The sequence below is a fragment of the Gossypium arboreum genome, chromosome 6 (genome assembly GCF_025698485.1).
Source record: "Gossypium arboreum isolate Shixiya-1 chromosome 6, ASM2569848v2, whole genome shotgun sequence".
Lineage (NCBI taxonomy): Eukaryota > Viridiplantae > Streptophyta > Magnoliopsida > Malvales > Malvaceae > Gossypium > Gossypium arboreum.
In genome coordinates this window covers 134,133,792-134,152,457 of record NC_069075.1, presented here as the reverse complement: position 1 = coordinate 134,152,457, position 18,666 = coordinate 134,133,792, and the positions used below count along the sequence as shown (strand labels likewise).

Genomic DNA, 18,666 nt, shown 5'->3' with positions numbered 1-18,666 from the left:
CGTTAACACAATTGGGTAAGAAGCCAAAAAGGTCACAAGGAAGGCATGCTTGTCCATAAAACCGCTTTCTTCTTCAATGCTAGAGGCATTTGGTGTTGTTGGGGCCAAACCAGTTCCACTGCAATTTTCATGCTTTGGAGGTCCACAAAGAAAAGGATTTCCCAAGTAGCTGCTTTCGTCAAACGTGGCAAATTGAGCCTTATCATACGGAATACTACCTGACAAATTATTGTACGACACATTGAAAACTGCCAGAGAGTTCAACTCCATTTTATGCCGCTTAACTTGTTTCGAGAAAGGTCCAAACTCTCAATTTGCTCAAGCTTTGAGAACCATGAGGGTATAAATCCAATCAAATTGTTGTGGGACAAGTTTAGTGAATGGAGCTCACTCATGTTTCCTAGTTCTGGTGGAATTGGACCTGTTAGCATGTTGCAAGATAAATCAATTCCAGACATATACTCAAGAAGGTTGCCTGAATATGAGTACGATCCTTTCTTTGTCGTAAACAATACTTGTTCCTCCACATAGCTACCGGGATATCGATAACTTGAACCTGGAAATACAAACTGAGAGTCCTGTGATGCATCAAGAAGATATGAAGTGCTTGCAGTCCGAAAAGACTTGTCTGTTGGCATTAGAGTTAAAGTACTCAAACAGGAAGGAATATGACCAGAAAGCTTGTTTTGAGAAAGATCTACGATACTTAACAAGTTCAATTGGCAAATCTGACTAGGAATTTCGCCCTTGAAGTGATTTTCTCTCAAAACAAGGATTCTCAAAGCCGAAAGATTGGCAACCCAATTGGAATTTTCCCAGTCAAGTTGTTTTGGCCAAGATCTAATGCCACCAACGAAGAGATGTAAAGCGCATGCGGCAGCGGACCACTTAGTCTATTTCTGCTCAGGTGAAGATGCTCTATGGCTAGTGAACTGATGCACGATGGAACAGAACCAGAAAAATTGTTCTGAGAAAGGTCTAAAAATCTAAGCAAACTCAAATTGCAGAATTCAAGAGGAAAGTGACCATAAAAATTATTGTTGGAAAAATCCAATGCCTCAAAGTTAGGCACATTCCATATCCATTTTGGGAGCTCAACAGACAAATGGTTATCACTTAAATCTATATCACTAAGAGCAGGAAAACTAAGGGTTGAGATATCTATCAGTGGCATCTCTCCATCAAAGTTATTGCCATCCAAATATAACTGTCGCAGTTTATCTAAGGTAAACATTGTAGGTGGTATTTTCCCACTCAAGTTATTACTTGAAAGTCTGAGAGTCAACAATGAGCCACTCTTAGCTAATTCTTCCAGTGTTCCTCCAGAAAAATTATTCTATGATTGATCTAATGAAGATAAAGACTTCAAACCACCTAGGCATGGAGGAACATTACCTTCAAAGACATTCCTAGACAAGTTTAAGATCTGTAGATGCGGAAACATGGAGCCTATGTTCATTGGAATTTGGCCTTGCATTTTATTCCCAGATATATCAACTTGAAACATGTTAACATTAGCATGTTTTGGTAACTGTAGATGACCCTTGAAGGAATTACCTTCCATGAGAAACTGTTGTAACCTTGTATTGTTCTGCAATAACCAAGATGGATTTTGTCCACCCAAGTTGTTATGTGAAAGGTCAAGATATCTCAAGTCAGTTCGGTAATGGAGGAAGTTGGGAAGACCCTTTGCTCTACAGTTTGACATACTCAAGAGTTTTAGTTGAAACTCTGGGTTTAGGATCTGAGGCTCAAAGCTAGGATCACTCACTAAAATGTTTTGATCGATCAATAGGGCTTTCAGGTTTGAGTTGTTTGCAAATTATTTGAAAGATGATGCAACTTCAATACGATTGCTTGAAATATCCAGTAGACCAAGAGAAGTCAAGTTATAGAAACATGAAGGAATTGATCCCTCAAGTGCATTTCCACTAAGATCTAACTCTTCCAGCTTCCATAAACCACAGCAACCTGTAAAATTTTATGAATGAAATACAGAAATGAACGGTAATTAGATATACTTTTAAAAGTTTTAGATGATGTGTATGAATGCATCAGATATTGACATGTTAATTAATCATTGGATAAATTATACCATTAGTCACTAAATTAAGGGTAAATTTTTATTTTAGTCACTTAACTATTTGAAAGTTTTCATTTAAGTCACTGAATTATTTAAAAAAATTTATTTAAGTCACTGGGCGGTTAAGTTTTTCTAGAAAAAAAGTCCCACTAGTGAGCTCTAAGCGAAGATTTGATGATCGATAGGTGGATCAGTACCCATCGACGAGTAGAAGAACACACCTTAGATCCAAGCCGATTTGACAATCAGTGCTGAAAATCGGAGAAAAAAATATTTAAATTTTGGTTTACAAATTTGTAACATCTAAAATTATTTCATAAGAAAGAAGAACAAACTAAACTAGAAAAGAGAAGGGAAAAGAGAATTTTTTTATCGGTGCATGCAGTGCGAATAGAGAAAGTAATATAACATTGATTTTAACATTCTAATGACTTAATAAAAATTTTTGAATAATTCAGTAACAAAATTGTACATTTTGTTAGTTAAGTAGCTAAAACGAAAACTTGTTCATAATTTAGTTACTGATGGTGTAGTTTACCGTAATTAATTTATACCTTTAGGAGGTAAGGGGCCGGTCAGTGAACCGTTTGACAAAATCAAGCTTTTAAGAGAAGTCAATTGTCCAATGCTTTGAAGAATATTATGGGCGAGATGAGAATCGACCATGGATATTTCTTCTACATTGCAGGATAAATTCAACTCTGTGCAAAATAGGGAAAATTTATAAGAGAAAATATTATATTATATGATTGGATATAATTAAAAAGTAGCCATATGATCAAACCCTCACTCACCTTGAGAGGAAGTAATCTTGGTTAAGTAATTATTGTTCAAAAACAGGGTCTTAGCTGATGAGAAAGCCTCCACCACTTGTAATAGCGATGTAGTTTCATTGTGAAAAACCCCTTCCAAATAAGCAACCTTTAACTTTCTCAAACTTTCTGCATTAGCAAGCAAATACAACTACTTAATCAAATGTTTTGGATAACCTTGTACATGTAAATTAATGAAATAATACGTTAGAGTAAGGTGTTCACAATTTTGTTAAAACTAAATTAGCCGATTGAATGATTTAATTCGGTTAATCGGTCGGTGGTCGAATTTAGTTCGGTTGAATATCAGTTGTTGATTTTTTGGAATTTCAATTCTCGATTTATTCAGTTTAAAACTAAATAATTAACCGAATAAACCAATTAACCGAAACATTTGTTGTTTTCAAGACTTATGTATGTTTGGTTGTTAACTTTTAATACTTATGTAGTGTTTCTAATATCTTATTTGTTATTTTCTTCCAAGTTTTTGAATTATTAAACAAAATAAAATAAACATTAGCAATATATTTTTATATTGATTTTAACTAAAAAGCAAAAACATATAAATTTCAGTTAATTCGATTAACCGAAATATTTCAGTTCGGTTAATTTATTTGAAAAAAATTTCAGTTCGATTAACAGTTAAAATTTTTTACATCTCGGATAATTCTGTTAATAACAATTCGGTTCAAGTATTAATCAAATCGACCGTTTTAATATCCCTACCATATACTAATATTTGATACCTTTAGAAGCCACGAAATCGTGCAAATCATTATAGCTGAAATCCAATTCCTCTAAATTCTGCAAACCTTCTAGTTCTTTGGAGAGTTTCATACACCCAAATTTGATAACTCATCAATAATTTAATTTGATTGAACGAAAAAAAAAAAGCTAAAATGCAATTTACCTCCAATATTTATGGAACCTTTCAGCTTGTTAGTTGCTACATTCAAGTACTTGAGATTGGGAATTCCACCAACCACTCCCAATATGCTATTGTTCAAGCGATTACTCAAAACAAGCTTTTTCTAATCTCATCAACTTAAGTTGTTTCTCACTATCTATAAACAAGGTTACAAATTGTAAAACATCACTTTTATTTATATATATATTAACACATACTTGCATATATAATCAATATGTTACAATATGCTATTAGCTATTACTCTTTCTAATTTGATAAATTTTGAGATTTAATGTATACTTAAAAGTTAAAATATCATGCACTTATTTCTTTTATTTAAAATTTTAACTCAATCAATGAAATTGAAAATTTTTTTCATCCAAATTTGTCAATTTAAAATTTTGATTAAAATATATCATGATTTTTTAAATTGAATCGGACCAACTAATAAGACTAAAAACTGACCGGTACACTAGTTTAAAATGAAAGAGAGAACTAATTGACTAGTGAACCGATAAGAACCTTCTTTCCCAGAGGCAAAGGCAACAGCTCCTTCTTTCCCAAAGGCAAAGGTGCCTCTATGCTTGTTGCTTCTACTCTCTTTGAAGTTAAAAAAATTGAAAATTTGAGAGGTTAGAGAGATATGGAATAACAGATATGAAAATCTAATCTTCATAACATTTTTAGTTTGGAAAGTAGGAATTGGGATAGAAAGAGACGTATGAGTATACATATATTTATGAAAAACCATTGATTGACACTCCAAAACTCTCCATCTAACACAAAACTTTATAATTACCTTTTTCAAATACAAGTTTAAGATTTTATGTAAATTTGGAGTCTATTATTTAATATTTTAATGTTTAGAATTTATTATTATAATTTAGTGTTTATTTTTCTCTCAATGAAATCTTATCACAATATTCAAGTTTGAAATCACTATACATAATTAAAATGTGTAGATCTTTGAGTCTCATCGTGAACTGTTGTTATGAATTGAGTTTTAGTTCAACTAGTTAAGTCATAATCTGAACTATTCTAGCATGAAGTTAAAGCTATAATAGTTTGATTCTTTATTCTAGTTTTTAATTTATTTGTGATATAATAGCTTGGTTCTACACTAAGTAATTTACTCATATATGTATTTGTACTTTTACTTTGATTGGGTTGTGATTGTAATTTCTTATAAAAAAACTTTAAAATTTAGGGTTTAGGCTTATATTTTAAATATGTATATTTATAATAAAATTTAAAATTATATTAATAATTAATTATAAAATTATAACTAAAAATAATAAAATTTAAATCATATATTACTTAAATATTAAACCTTAAATTATATATTAATTTAGAACAAAACATTGGGAAGTATTCGAGGATTGTACTTACAGGTTTGCTAAGTTGGTGAAAACTATTATTAAATTAATTATTAGAAACAATTCTTAATCTAATTGAGTCACGGACTAGTAGTGTAAATTCTAATTTAAGATGATAATAAAACTAAAGAAATTAAACTAAATCTAAAATAAACTATCGGAACTTCCTATTCCTAGTTTCAATGGTGCGAGCTACTTAGTCTAGAATTGATCGAATTACTAATTGTCAACTAAGCCACTAATTGCCCTTAACTGAGTGATTTACCACTCTTAATTAAGAATAACCTTTCGATCTCATATTTACTAAGAGTTACTACCTAAGATACCCTTTTGGTATCACCTAGGCGGATATCCTTTTAGTCTCACCACTTAGCACAAGTTCACTAATTGCTTACTCAACAGGATACCCTTTTGATCTCACCTATTTAGATATTCTACTAGGGTCGTCAATCCTAGTATACTAAGTTATTTAGCAAACTTGAACAAATACCCAAATTTAGATAATTATTTACTTAATTAATTAACCACTTCAGTAGTTGGTTCATGCAAGATAAGTATAAAGTGCAAATTTATTCTACTATTTATACAAACAATCAATTAAATTGAATTAACGATAAAGATATAAATAAATAGAATAAAGAAGAGAGTGCTCATAGATTTAATCAATGTAACAACACACGTCTAGAACAATCTCCACTTGCAATCGTCTAACTTCAGAATAGAAGAATTCCACTTAAGAAAACATAAAAGAAAACTAAACTAAAGAATAACGAAAAAGCGAAATCGAAAGTATCAAAATCTGATCAAGTTTGAATTACCCCTTAATTTCGATTACACAGTTATATAAGCTAAAATCAAAGTACTAAGATGCCTCTCTAATTAATACAACAATTAGGACTTCAAACCCGAACAAGACCCTAAACTGCCCCTCGAAAATGCAGTTTTTGTGTTTGTGGAATCGTCACAATGTGGAGCACCTTGCTCGTCGTGACATCCCTTACAGTTTGTAGCCTTCCATTGCTTTGATCTTCAATGTTGCGACTTTCATAGCCCGATGTCGCGACATTCACTCTAGTTTTGTCCCCGATGCTATTTTCAAGTCAGTCTTTGATGTCACAACTTTCATACTTCGTCGTTGCGACTTTGGCAGCAATTTCAGCTTGAAGTTGCATCTTTAGCTCCCAAATCACCCTACATAACCACATAACCTTATTTAAGTATCAAAATGTCATAAAAACTATTAAAAAGCATAAATTACTACTTCAACTGTAAAAACATAAATTAATACTAAAATGATTTGATTTAGCTATTCAACAAGCTTAAATTTCGTGAAAAAGGGATATAAATAATAGTGAAAATCACGACAGATCAATATATATAGGTGAAACAATAGATTAAGAAGGTGTTTAGTTGCACTTATACTGTCATATTTGGTGTTTTGAATGGGCAAATATGAGATATTACATAGTTTAAGAGTTTCACATAATGTTTGGACTAATTTTGAATAAATTTGGTATGGTTTAGAAGTGTTTGAAAGCAAAAATTTCAGGTCCCCTGTCTTAGGTCTCGAGACATGCAAACTGGGTCTTGAGACATAAAAACTTCGAAGCTAAAAATCTACAAAAACAATGCAATTTCTCGAGACATATTATACTTTGTCTTAGGACAATAGCTCTTTTGCTCGAGACCTATACTCATTTATCTCGAAATAGGAAACTTTGAAACTAAATTTCTACATTTAGGCCTCGGTCTAAAGACATATGAAACTATCGTTAAAAACTTTTAATTGGATTAAAAGAGACTGAAAAAACTTTTATAAGCAATTAAACTTTATTAATAGTTTAATTATGCCCTTTAAAGTGTAATGAGAACTTGGAATCATTAATAAAAGTCCAATTTATACGTATTTGGAATTGTAAATGAGTGTTTAGTGTAAAATGTAACATTCATACTCGAGTTTACTCGGGTAAGGGTGTTACAAAGACACAAGCTGACATGAAGCACTTGGACCAAAAGTTGGATGGTCGTTTTGATCAGTTACAAGCCAATCTGAAGTTTCTTATGTAGATGATGAGCCAAAAAGGCCTACTAGATTCTTCACCAGAATCTAGTTCAATTGCAGGGGATCGGGGCAATGCCCCTTTGCTACCCATTAAACCCTTGCAATCGGGTAGTTGGGAATCGGGAGCAACCAGATCCTATCGATGAGACTGTCTTCGGTTTAATGGGAATAATTTTAAGAATTGGTATTTGAAGCTAGAACATTATTTTGCAGTAGAAAATGTTTCTGACCATAGCAAATTTTGTGTCATTATGCTGCATTTGGAAGGTCGGGCTTTACAGTGGCATTATCACTATGCCAAGAGCCAAGGAGGGATTAAGAAATTATCCTGGGATTGTTATTTGGAAGCATTGTAGGCTCAATTTGCACTTATGGAGTTTGAGGACCCCATGGAAGAGTTTGAGCGCTTGAAGCAGACTGCAACAATGGACCAATACTATGGAGACTTCTTAGGTATCCTCAACGAACTCCAACTCTCGGATTCTTATGCTCTTATTGTTTTCATTGAGAACCTTAAGCCCGATGTTGCTGAACTTCTCAAAACTTTTTCGTCCCAAAACTCTCACTAAAATTTTACACTTAGCCATGCATGTGAGCGCCTCTTGTATCCTACCCTTAAGAAAACGATTCCCTCCCTAGCACCTAAGCTTCCTTGGCCTACTTCTAGCACCCATTCTCCTAGTTGGACACGTAAACCTTCACATACAACCCCTTTACTAACAACTAAGCTGCCCCCTAGCCCTTTACTAGCTTTGCCTCTTGCTAGTCAGCCTCCTATACCACCTTAAACCACTTCACCCCCTTGTCTGCTAAATAACTTACACCAGCTGCAATGGCAGAAAAAAAGAGAAGACTCTGCTATTGATGTGGGGCAAAGTATACATTTTGACATAAGTGCACGAAGTCTCAGTTACACCCCTCTTTGAAGTCACTTGCAACAATTTCTTTCCACTCTTGTCCTCCCCGTCTGTAGTCCACTCTTCCTTCCACTTGTTTCCTTGATCTTAATTATGTTAAAGAGTGTTAATATTCTTTGATCTTACTTATGTTAACAGTGTTAATTTATTTAGTGTATGTAGTTGGCTTAGATCCTTTCTAACCATATATAAGATTATTGTTGTAGACAAGATCAGTGGTTAATGCTATGAATTCACCACTTAATTTGACTGCAATAGATGAGAGGTAAGGAGATTCTTTTTCTTTTTCAGCTTTAATTTACAGAGGAAATCTGACAGGTTGGTGGGATTGACTTTTTTCAGGTTTCCATTTGATGAACTTCTAAAATGGAAACATCCTGGTCTAGGAAACAAAAATGTCAGTGATACATAGGGTAATGATGAAGATATAGAGGATGATAATGCAGATGAAAAAGAGGATGGAGCTGATGAGGATTTCTCAGGTGAGGAAGGGGATCCATAGGATGACCCTGAAGCCAATGGGGATGGAGGGAGTGGTGAAGAGGAGGATGTCGATGAGAATGATGATGGGTATGTTGAGGATGAAGAAGAGAACGAAGAAGAGGAAGATGAAGAGGTTAATGAGCCACCTTCTAAGAAGAGGAAATGAACCTAATCACACGCCATTAGACAGGGAGGATTCAAGCTGTTTGTGATTTGCATGGAGTAGGAGAGTTGCCATCCTTTGTTCCGAATGAACCTAAATTGTTGCATCTGTCATGTTCTTACGTACAAATGTCATAGGTGGTTGGCCTGAAGGACTAAATGCTAGCTGTAAGCCATGCTCTTTAACCATTCGTATTTGATAGGTGATGTATGATTATCACGACCTAATATTCCACCCATACATAGGTCATTTGGAAATTCTAACAAAATTTTGCATTCAAAGCACCCCACCGTAGTATGGGTAATTAGAGCTTGAGACTGTAAGTTGGAGACAAATCAGAGGCAGCTATGGGAGAAAAGAAGCCGTAGCATACACAAAATTCTGAAACACAATCAAATGAAATTCATAGGAAACAGCCACTAAGACAGAGACAAGACTTCTTTGACTGTTTGTCGAAAGAGTAATAACTAGCAATAATAATCATGTTATGCAAGGTCTCGGAATTGCGTTGCGTGAAAGTTGACATTTATTTTTGCAAGGAAGATGATAAACCTTGCTTCTCTACCATTGCTTGTATGTAAGGAACAATGCGGATAATCATACTGCAGGACATCCTACAAATGAAAATAGCACATTATCAGATCAACTCAGTGACTCAAAAACACTATTATGATGCACGCATTACATTTCAATTAATACAGCATACAAGCTTTATTTATCTTCTAACCCCTATACTGTTTTAGACTGCCTACAAAGAAAACAATTCAAGATCACCCCTTTCTCATCAAGGACAGTGGAACAATTATCAACCACTCAACTTGTCCTCACTGCAAATCTGGACAGACAGAAAAGAAAGAACCATTCAAGATCATTCCCTTCTCATCATGAAGGGTCAAGTGATTAACATCAACCATTAAACTTGTCCTCACTGCAAATCTTTACACAGAAAGAACAGAGAGAAATCACACAGGTTCATTAGGATAAAGCTCCTAAGGAAAGCAGTAAGTCTAAGGCGTCACTGCATAGTTTCTTGATTAAAAAGAAAAAGCCTTTGCAAGAGGCGAAGATTGATGAACTAAGTCATTATTCCTTAAGACATTAATGAGCTTAAGCCAGCTATTCATGTCCCATTATGGATGAGCTTTGGAGTCCTGAAAGTACAAATGTAGATTTGCATGATTTCTACTAGCAAAGGAGTAAAAGTATCCTTGTTTTGATACTTGTCAAAGGAGTTATCTTGTTTTCTCTCTTTTCCACATAATTGCTACTACAGTGAATATGGAAGAATAAGCAATGCATTCATATATTTTCTTTTTCAAAAGATTATCGGCACTTTAATAAAATCAAATCAGCATAGCAATTTAAGCAAAACATAATCAGGAAACCACAAAACAAACAAATTAACATCACCAAATACCCAAAATGATAAGCAGCCTTCATTTCATCCATATAAGGAGCAAGAATAAACTGAAGACCAATTTAAACAAGCAAAAATAAACTTTTTAATTTTTTTTAACTGTCCGTGCAAGAAACTAACCTCAAACTCACTTCGCTAAGGCAATTTCCCAGACCTAAAAACAGCAAACTTTGTCCTCTTAGAGTAGGAATAACCAATCCCATTTTCCTTCAAGAACTCCTCAAGCAATTTCTTAACGCCATCAGGATCCTCACTTTCACATTCCAGCTCATAACATATCCCAAAACCATACTTAGTCTCATCCACTTCCAGCTTCAGATTTTTCCAATTAAAAACCTCTCGTTTATTCTCAAACCCACCTAAACAAACAAATCCCACTTCTTCCCCAACCCCAAATTCCTCTTTAACCCTCTTCAAAATCCTCGACTCAATCTTCCCCAACCTCGCCGGGTCCTCCACGCAAGCGCGTGCAGAACACGGATCTAGTTCCTCCTCATCTTCCGCCACGCGGCTGACACCATCTACCAGAGTAGGTTTGGATTTGAGGGAAACGATGCAGCGGGCGTCCTTGTTGAGGAAGCGGAGACGAAGAACGGAAAGTTGAGAGGAAAGGGTATTGGCTGGGGTGTCGAAGAAGAGGTTTTCTTGATGGAGGGTTTTGGAGTGGAAAGGAGAAAGGATGGAGGTTAATTGACGGTGGGCGGAGGCGTCCTGGAGGCGGAGTTTGACTTCGACTTCCATTAGGGGGAAAGGCCGATGCGTTGAAGTTTGGAAGAGGGGTTAGGGTGGGAGCGATCGAGGAGGTGAAGAAGGGAGGAAGAAGAGGTGGCGTTCGCGGTTGAGGGAGGAGGAGGAGAGGGTTTGCGGGAATCTTCGAGTTCTTGCTTGTCCTCGAGCTTGACTTCGATTTTGGAAGGTTTTCTTCTAAGCATTTCCTTGTACTTCAAAAAGAGTTAGAAGAATAATGCGATTAGGTTTACTGCATTCTCTTGATTCAAATTGCAGTCACTGGCGGAGACCGGCCATTGCATGCAGGAAACATATATATAGAGAGGTTAAATTTGCTGTAAGTCCTCCTACTCCTTGTCCATTTGAAATTTAGTCCTCCTACTTTTATTTCAAGTAATTTAATTATCTACTTTTCAAATTAAAAATGTAAGTCCAATTGTTAATACTATTAAAATTTTTCTATTAAATTCAATTTTATTATAATATTATTCTTTTATTATATAGCTACCAAGTGAATATTCTTTTAATTTCAAACAGTCACACTAGCGAATTTGATAGAAGAATTTTGAGGTGGTATTAACAATTAGATTTGAGTTTTGAAATCTAAAAAGTATAGGTTTAAATTCTTAAAAATAAAAGTAAAAATATTAAATTCTAAATTTAAAAGAGCATGAGAACTTGGAGCATATTTTAACCATATATATAGGTATTAGACAACTAGTGAGTAACATCTCTTTCCATTTGCTTTGTGTGCAAAAGCTATTTGAGGATAATAATATAAAGTATTAATGTAATTCATGAATAATTTTATTAAATAATATGTTCTAAAAGTTACAAGTGTTCTTAGACGAAAATACTACACTTAGGACACCAGATCCAACAGGTTAAACTACAAGAATAGTCACCTAACTGTTTAGTTTGTTCTATTTTGGTTACCCAACTATTAATTTTTTTCAATTTAGTCATTCAACTTTTCAAAATTAACTATTTCAATCACTCTTCCATTAGTTGCCTAACAATTGTTAATTGCCTAATGGAAGTCTAACGTGGGCTTTGTTTTATTGGTCTAATAATAAATTTAGGCCTATAATATTTGCACAATCTATTAATTTGATTTTAAATCTAAAAATAAATTTAACTCCTAATATTTACAAAATTTATCATTTTAGTCCTAATTATAAAAATTATAAGAAAATTTAAAAATCTTAATATTCTCAAAAAGTAAATATAAAATTTTTAAGAAAAAATAAAAAGTAAATATAAAAAGATTTTAAAGATTTTTTTATCCAAAAAGACTTTCAAAAGTATCTTCCACTTTGTTGTTTCATTCATTCAATTAATGAAGTTGAAAATATCAAATGTGATGAGCTTGACTTGAGATCTCTCTCTGATGCTTGAGCTAGAATTGATAAAAAGACTAGAACACTATAGGCTAAAAAATATTATCTCCGTAGCAAAGAGTAAGACAGTTAGAGTTGGTGTTTATCCCAATCATTGTTCTAATTTTATGAATTTGTTAATTATTTTATTTTATTTTTAATGCATGTGTTCAAGTATTTTCTTTTATAATATTAAATAATTTTATGGTTATTTTAATTTTTTACTTAATACCATTTTATTTTTTATTTAATAAACTTTTAATTCATATAAAACTTTTACATGTTGAATTTTGCTTATGTTATTTAAAATTAACTTGTATTTTATTATAAGAAATTTAGATGTTATTTGTAATATTCATAACAAATATAATATTGATATATTCAATTTCTTTAATATTTGAGTGTGTCTTAACTAAGTTGGTATCGATATAATTGTCAATATAAAATGACATAAGTTCAATTTCTTTAACTATTTGAGATAGATTGTAAAAAAAAAAAACAAAAAAGAAAAAGGTCTAAACAAAGTTCTACATATTAAACCCATGTTGTGGGTTTAATGGTTTAAAAATATCAAAATTATATAATTTTGGTATTAATAAAATCCTCATATTCCATAAAGCAGTTAAACGCTTGGATTTTTTCTAAAGTTCTAATTCACAATAGTTTCATAAGACCAGGAAAGGAATTACTGTCGGTACAATGTGTGGCGTAGTTAGTTAATCGACTTAAATACGATAACTTAAAATATTTAACAACTGTTATTTTGATTGTTAGATAAATCGGGGTATCCGACTGTTATCCTTTTATATAAAACTTATAAAATGCGTACCTGAAAAATATATAATCTAAAACTTGAAAATTACCATTTCAATCAAAATATCTTAAATAAACTTTTTTTACATAAATATTTTTACATAATTAGTATAGCATAAAGGATTACTCATGCCACAGAAACCTAAACACTTTGATTGGATGTGATCCTTTTCAACTAATTATGTAAAAGAAAAAAGCCATCCATGTTACACTTTGGCTGTCAAGGCTGTACAAATTATTTTATGAATTATTACTATCATTATTTTTTAATTATTTAATAATATTTTAACAATTTTTTTAATTGATGTATAATTTTAATAATTTTTTATTATTATAAATCATGAACCTGGATCTAAAGTCTTCAAAAACCCAAAATCTATGTCCGAAACTCGATCCCTAAACTATACGACATAGATCTTTTTGATTGAAAGGGAAAACAATTTCTAACACTACTCCAAGCAATGGCAACCCTAGCAGAGAGATGTACGAAGATGGTGGAAGATGTATCTCCACCACCAGGTTCAGTTCCCACAACCTCTCTCCCTCTCACCTTCTTCGACATTCAGTTCCTTGGTTCCTCTCCCTTCCAACGCCTATTTTTCTATGAATTCCCGCACCCTACCTCGTATTTCATGCAAACCACTCTCCCCTCTCTCAAAACATCTCTCTCCCTCACTCTTCAACGTTTCTTTCCTTTCGCCGGTAATCTTGTGTTCCCTGCGCCTCCTCAAATCCCTTATATTCTCTATACACAGGGTGATTCTGTTTCGTTTTTCGTCAATGAATCCACAGCTGATTTTAGCCATCTCGCAGGCGATCACGCCAGACATTTTCAAGAATTTCAACTTCTTCTCCCCAAGTTACTGCCTGCGATTGCAAGTAAGACGTCGAGTGGTTGCATACAAAAGATGCCCCTTATGGCCATTCAAGTCACTCTATTTCCGAACCAAGGCATTTCAATTGGAGTTGGCTTTTGCCATGTTGCGGGTGACGGTAGAACACTTGCTCATTTTATGAAATCATGGGCATCCATTCAGCAGTCTCAAGGGGATTTGACTTGTCTCAACAATCCCTTACCCGATTTCAGCAGTAGGGATTTGATTGAAGACCCTTTAGGACTAGCATCTCTTTTCATGAAGCGGAAGTGGAATTTCGAGGATTTATCTAACAATCCCATCAAAAAGCTTCGAATCACTTGTACTATCAAACGGTCTCAAGTTGAGTTATTGAAAGATTTGATAAAAAAAGGTTGCGTGGAAGACAACGGGTCCGAGCCTGTAAGTATTTCAACATTCGTAGTAACATGTACTTACATGTGGGTTTGTTTGACAAAATTACAAGAAATAACGGTAACACAACAAATCTCATCAGCTGATTACTCCGATGAGCTTTCTTATTTCCTATTTGCAGTAGATTGCAGAGGCCACTTAAAATTACCTGCCACATACTTTGGGAACTGTACTATAGCACGCACCGTAGCAGTTAAGAGAAGTGCGCTGATTGGAGAAACTGGAATTGTGGTGGCAGGCAAGGCCATTGGAAGAGAAGTTATGGAAACGTACAAAGGACCACTGAAAGGGGCAGAAAGAAGGGAAATATTCAAAAGTAGACACCCTCCTATCATGGTTTCAGCATCACCAAAATTCGAATTATATAAGATAGATTTTGGGTGGGGAAGGCCTAGAAAGACGGAGGTTGCCAACATTGGGTCGTTGGGATCTCTTTCTCTGTTTTCTATTGCAGAGAGTAGAGAGGAGGAAGGTAGTATTGAATTTGGGTTAGCACTTGCTCCTCATGAATTGGATATCTTCAATTCTAATTTCCACAGGACTTATTAAAGTTACTGCAATTGTAACAATTATTATTAAATATTACTTGCCTGCTGGAATTTAATGAGAACCGATAAATACAAAAAAAAATTAGCCTCATTTTCTCCTGTGTTTCTTCCTTACTGCCAGTTATCTCAGAGTTCATGTGTTGTTCATTGTCCATCATGGTATGACTCCTATCTATGTATGGCTATTCCTCAGATTGGAGGAATGGATCTCTACTCGGTCCTGGCTTCTGATTGAGAGCCAGATTCTTGATTTGGTTCATCATTAAAGTGCAGTTTGGTGTATTGTGGCTTGTCAACAACCTATGGCGTAACCTACTTTAAGTGTATTAAATCTTAAAAGGATTTCGGAGCTTCAAGTATAACTTTTGTGCTTAGTTTGATCCCAGAAAGTCTAGCTTATGTTTAATATAGTGTTGAGAGCTGTCGAAACCATTTTCAAATCGAGCTTTGGAAAATGGGAATCGATTTTAAAAATAAAAACGGGAGTCGCCACCAATCTTTTTAGGTGTGATTGGATCACCTTTAAAACATTTTGTTTTAAAATCATTAGTTTTGGTCCACGAAGTAAAAGAACGGGTTCAGGAGTCGGTTACGTACGAGGAAGGATTAGCACCCTCGTAACGCCCAAAAATTGGTACCTAATTGATTATCAAATGTCTTTAATGTCGAAAGAAAAAAAAATTAAGATGTAGTCCTCTTTAAAATATTTTAACTTTGAAAATTGAGATTCACTAGCGTCAAAGTATTAACATTAAGTTATCCCCTTTTTTGAAATTCCTATCTCGAAGCAACAAAACGCTATATCCAATAAGTTAGGACATATTGCTTTAAAATTCCAAGATACTAGCTTGCATTTAGAAAACCTTTTAAAAAACTTAGAAGGGTGCTTAATTATTTGAATTCAACGAGAAAAGTGGCAACCCAATAAGTTAAGGCACTACTTTCTCGAAATTTCCAAACACCAAGCATCGCCTTATTTGCAAAAAAAATCTTATCTCGAGGTAATAAGATGTCATATCCAATGAGTTATGACACAACACCTCAAATACTAAATTTTTTTTTAAATTAAATTGAAAATGCAAAATTTAAAAAAATTTAAAATTAAAATATTTTTAAGTAAAATTTTTTAAATAACCAAAAAATTAAAAAAAATAAAAATTTAAAATTATAGTGGAAAAATTTTAATAAATTGGAATGATTAAATAATTGTATTAGTAATAATACTTATCAAATAAATTAAAGGTTTAATACTTGTAAGCTTGTATCTAAGTAGTTTATTAAATCTTTTTAAAATGGATTATAAAGTAGATGGTACTATGCATGATGATATTACATTTGTTATTTATTTAATGTTTTAGGTGGTTTAGATTTGGATAGTATCAATAGAACTAAGTGTCATCCACTTCATCGCATTTAAATAAATTGAATAATATAAACATGTTATTTTTACAATTGAAATATTAATTACACCATTAACCATATGCCGTGTTCAAGTTAATTTTCCAAACAACCAACACAATTAAGAATAATTTCAAAACAAACACAGGAATTTTGGAAACAGAATTAATTTCAAAAGTCTAAAGCAAATTTAATTTTTAACATAAGATAATTAATTTAATTTAAAAATTTTGATACAAAGCTAACCTGATTATCTTACTAAAGTTTTGAATAATGAATTTAGTCAATTAATATTGTAAAAATTAATTAAAAGGAATTAACCACATTTAAGGAATATTAATTTAAATCCATTTATTAATTAATTACTAATTAAGACCTCAAATTTCAACCAACTAATCAAATTATAAATTAAACTGAACTTAAAAATAATAAATAATACCAAATGAAATTTTTAAAAATTTTATATGCAAATTTATATTACGAAATAGTTTAAGGCCTTAACAATTTGTTATGGAATTAAATCTTAATGGATGAAAAATAAATATTTATTTAAACCAAAAAATCTAAAGGAAAAAATATACACATTTCATAATTTCAAATTTAAACCTATTTATAATTGATTCGTATTTTGTAAATAAAACTTAACACTCGTTAGTTTATATGCAAATAAACTAATTGAATAAATTTTTTTTAATTATTGGAGAATTACCTTCCTTTTCAACACAAACAACCATTAAACTAAGCAAAACCTGAATCTATTAGGTTTAATATCCAATGATTCTATAGTTCCAACATTTTTGAAAAAAAATAAAAAATTAGTTTGCTAAATTTAAATACATTTTATAACAATTTTTTCTTAAACTAGTAATTTTAATATAGGGTAAATAATTTCATATTGACTAATAAGGAAATTGGTTAATCAAAAATTTTTAAATTACCCATTCCTTTTTAAATTTCCTAATTCATTTATTTCCAATAAACCACTTCAATTTTAATGACCAGGAAAGATTATTAGATACTCAATTAATATTTAATTAATGAAACAAAATTTTTGAAATACAAATAATTTAACCTAAATGCCAAAAATTGACACTTTAAGTTATTAGTCTCACGGCAAATGCAATGGAAAGTTCCTCAAACTCCAAATACCAACTTTAAAAATTCCTTCAAAGATTTTATTATGTTATAAGGCATTTAAATATTAATCTTAATTCTAATGACTTTTCTGAGCTTGATAATTACTTAATAAAGTGTTATTTCAATTCTAAAAGCTTAAAAATTTAGACCAATTAAAAAAAAAAATAAATAGATTGTTAGAATTTAAAAATGTTAGAAAAAGGTAAAATAGCAAAATTCTTATAATAATTTTTAAAAATTGGAAATTTGATAGCCAAGAAGATCTTCTAGGTAACATGAGGAATCCTTTCATATGGTTTTCCACGTGATCCTAATTCGGACATTTTATTTCATTAAATTATTTATCACCTTATGAAAATTTATAATGTTGGTTAATGTAAAATTTTTAACTAAATTTAATAAAAATTTGGAACAGCACATTAATATCATGAATTTTAATATAATTACAAATTTAAAGATATTTAATACACCAAATTTATCCTTCAATCTTTTAACCCAAAAGGCCCATTAATTGGTTTCAAAAATGTTAAGTTTCCTATCCCATTTTAAATTTATTTTCTGTTACAATTCCAAAGAATTCTTGATTAATTTTAAATAAGTTTTAAAAGTTTATGGACCAAATTTTAATGTTATAAGGCGGAAACATTTGAAAAATCAATTAATTTTAACCAAATGGGAAAAAAACAATTTTTAAGCAATTGGAAATTATTCAAGTAATTGGATGATAAAAAAAAGGGTAATCTTAGGAGATATTTAAGTATTTGGTTATGGTTTAAAAGGAAAAATTTTAAATTATGAAAAGGGCCCTAATCTTATTTCTTAAACTTGGTTAGTTAATTGCAAATTAAATTATTATAGAATTAATTTTATAAATTTGGTAATTGGTTAAAATAATAATAAAATTAGAATGTTTGAAAAATCCCATTTGTACATAATTACTATTAAATTTATTCAAACAAATTGTATAAAGATTATCTACAATCCTAAAATTTGAACATAAACATTTTAAATTCATATTAATTTTAGAAGGATTATAATAATTAAACATTCCAAAATTTCAAAATTCTATACTGAAACCAAACCTTTTGGAAATAAATACCATTTTTTATAGTATTTTGAAATTTTTTTCCATTTCAAATTATTTCGATATCCC

At 31.9% G+C, this 18,666-nt stretch overlaps 3 protein-coding genes across 5 annotated transcripts; 1 reads left to right on the top strand and 2 right to left on the bottom strand.

The window, feature by feature from the left end:
• Positions 1-778: 778 nt before the first annotated feature.
• On the bottom strand, positions 779-3,732 carry LOC108487818 (receptor-like protein 15). The gene is made up of 6 exons (XM_017792168.1): positions 3,642-3,732; positions 2,878-3,024; positions 2,638-2,784; positions 1,852-1,971; positions 1,396-1,770; positions 779-1,320 (listed from the first exon to the last, which is right to left on the bottom strand). The coding sequence occupies exons 1-6, from the start codon at positions 3,730-3,732 to the stop codon at positions 779-781; spliced, it is 1,422 nt and encodes a 473-aa protein (XP_017647657.1).
• Positions 3,733-9,182: 5,450 nt separating this feature from the next.
• LOC108487039 (triphosphate tunnel metalloenzyme 3) lies at positions 9,183-11,268 on the bottom strand. Of its 2 annotated transcripts, none has more exons than XM_017791252.2 (2): positions 10,341-11,268; positions 9,183-9,417 (listed from the first exon to the last, which is right to left on the bottom strand). In XM_017791252.2, the coding sequence occupies exon 1, from the start codon at positions 10,959-10,961 to the stop codon at positions 10,356-10,358; it is 606 nt and encodes a 201-aa protein (XP_017646741.1). In that variant the 5' UTR covers positions 10,962-11,268; the 3' UTR covers positions 9,183-9,417; positions 10,341-10,355. The 2 variants fall into 2 exon arrangements, with proteins under 2 accessions (XP_017646741.1, XP_017646742.1); XM_017791253.2 differs by lacking the exon at positions 9,183-9,417 and adding an exon at positions 9,436-9,638.
• Positions 11,269-13,484: 2,216 nt separating this feature from the next.
• On the top strand, positions 13,485-15,069 carry LOC108488549 (coumaroyl-CoA:anthocyanidin 3-O-glucoside-6''-O-coumaroyltransferase 1-like). 2 transcript variants are annotated; one of them, XM_053029831.1, is made up of 2 exons: positions 13,485-14,418; positions 14,552-14,674. In XM_053029831.1, the coding sequence occupies exons 1-2, from the start codon at positions 13,603-13,605 to the stop codon at positions 14,552-14,554; spliced, it is 819 nt and encodes a 272-aa protein (XP_052885791.1). In that variant the 5' UTR covers positions 13,485-13,602; the 3' UTR covers positions 14,555-14,674. The 2 variants fall into 2 exon arrangements, with proteins under 2 accessions (XP_052885791.1, XP_017648319.1); XM_017792830.2 differs by having other exon boundaries at positions 13,485-15,069.
• Positions 15,070-18,666: the final 3,597 nt, after the last annotated feature.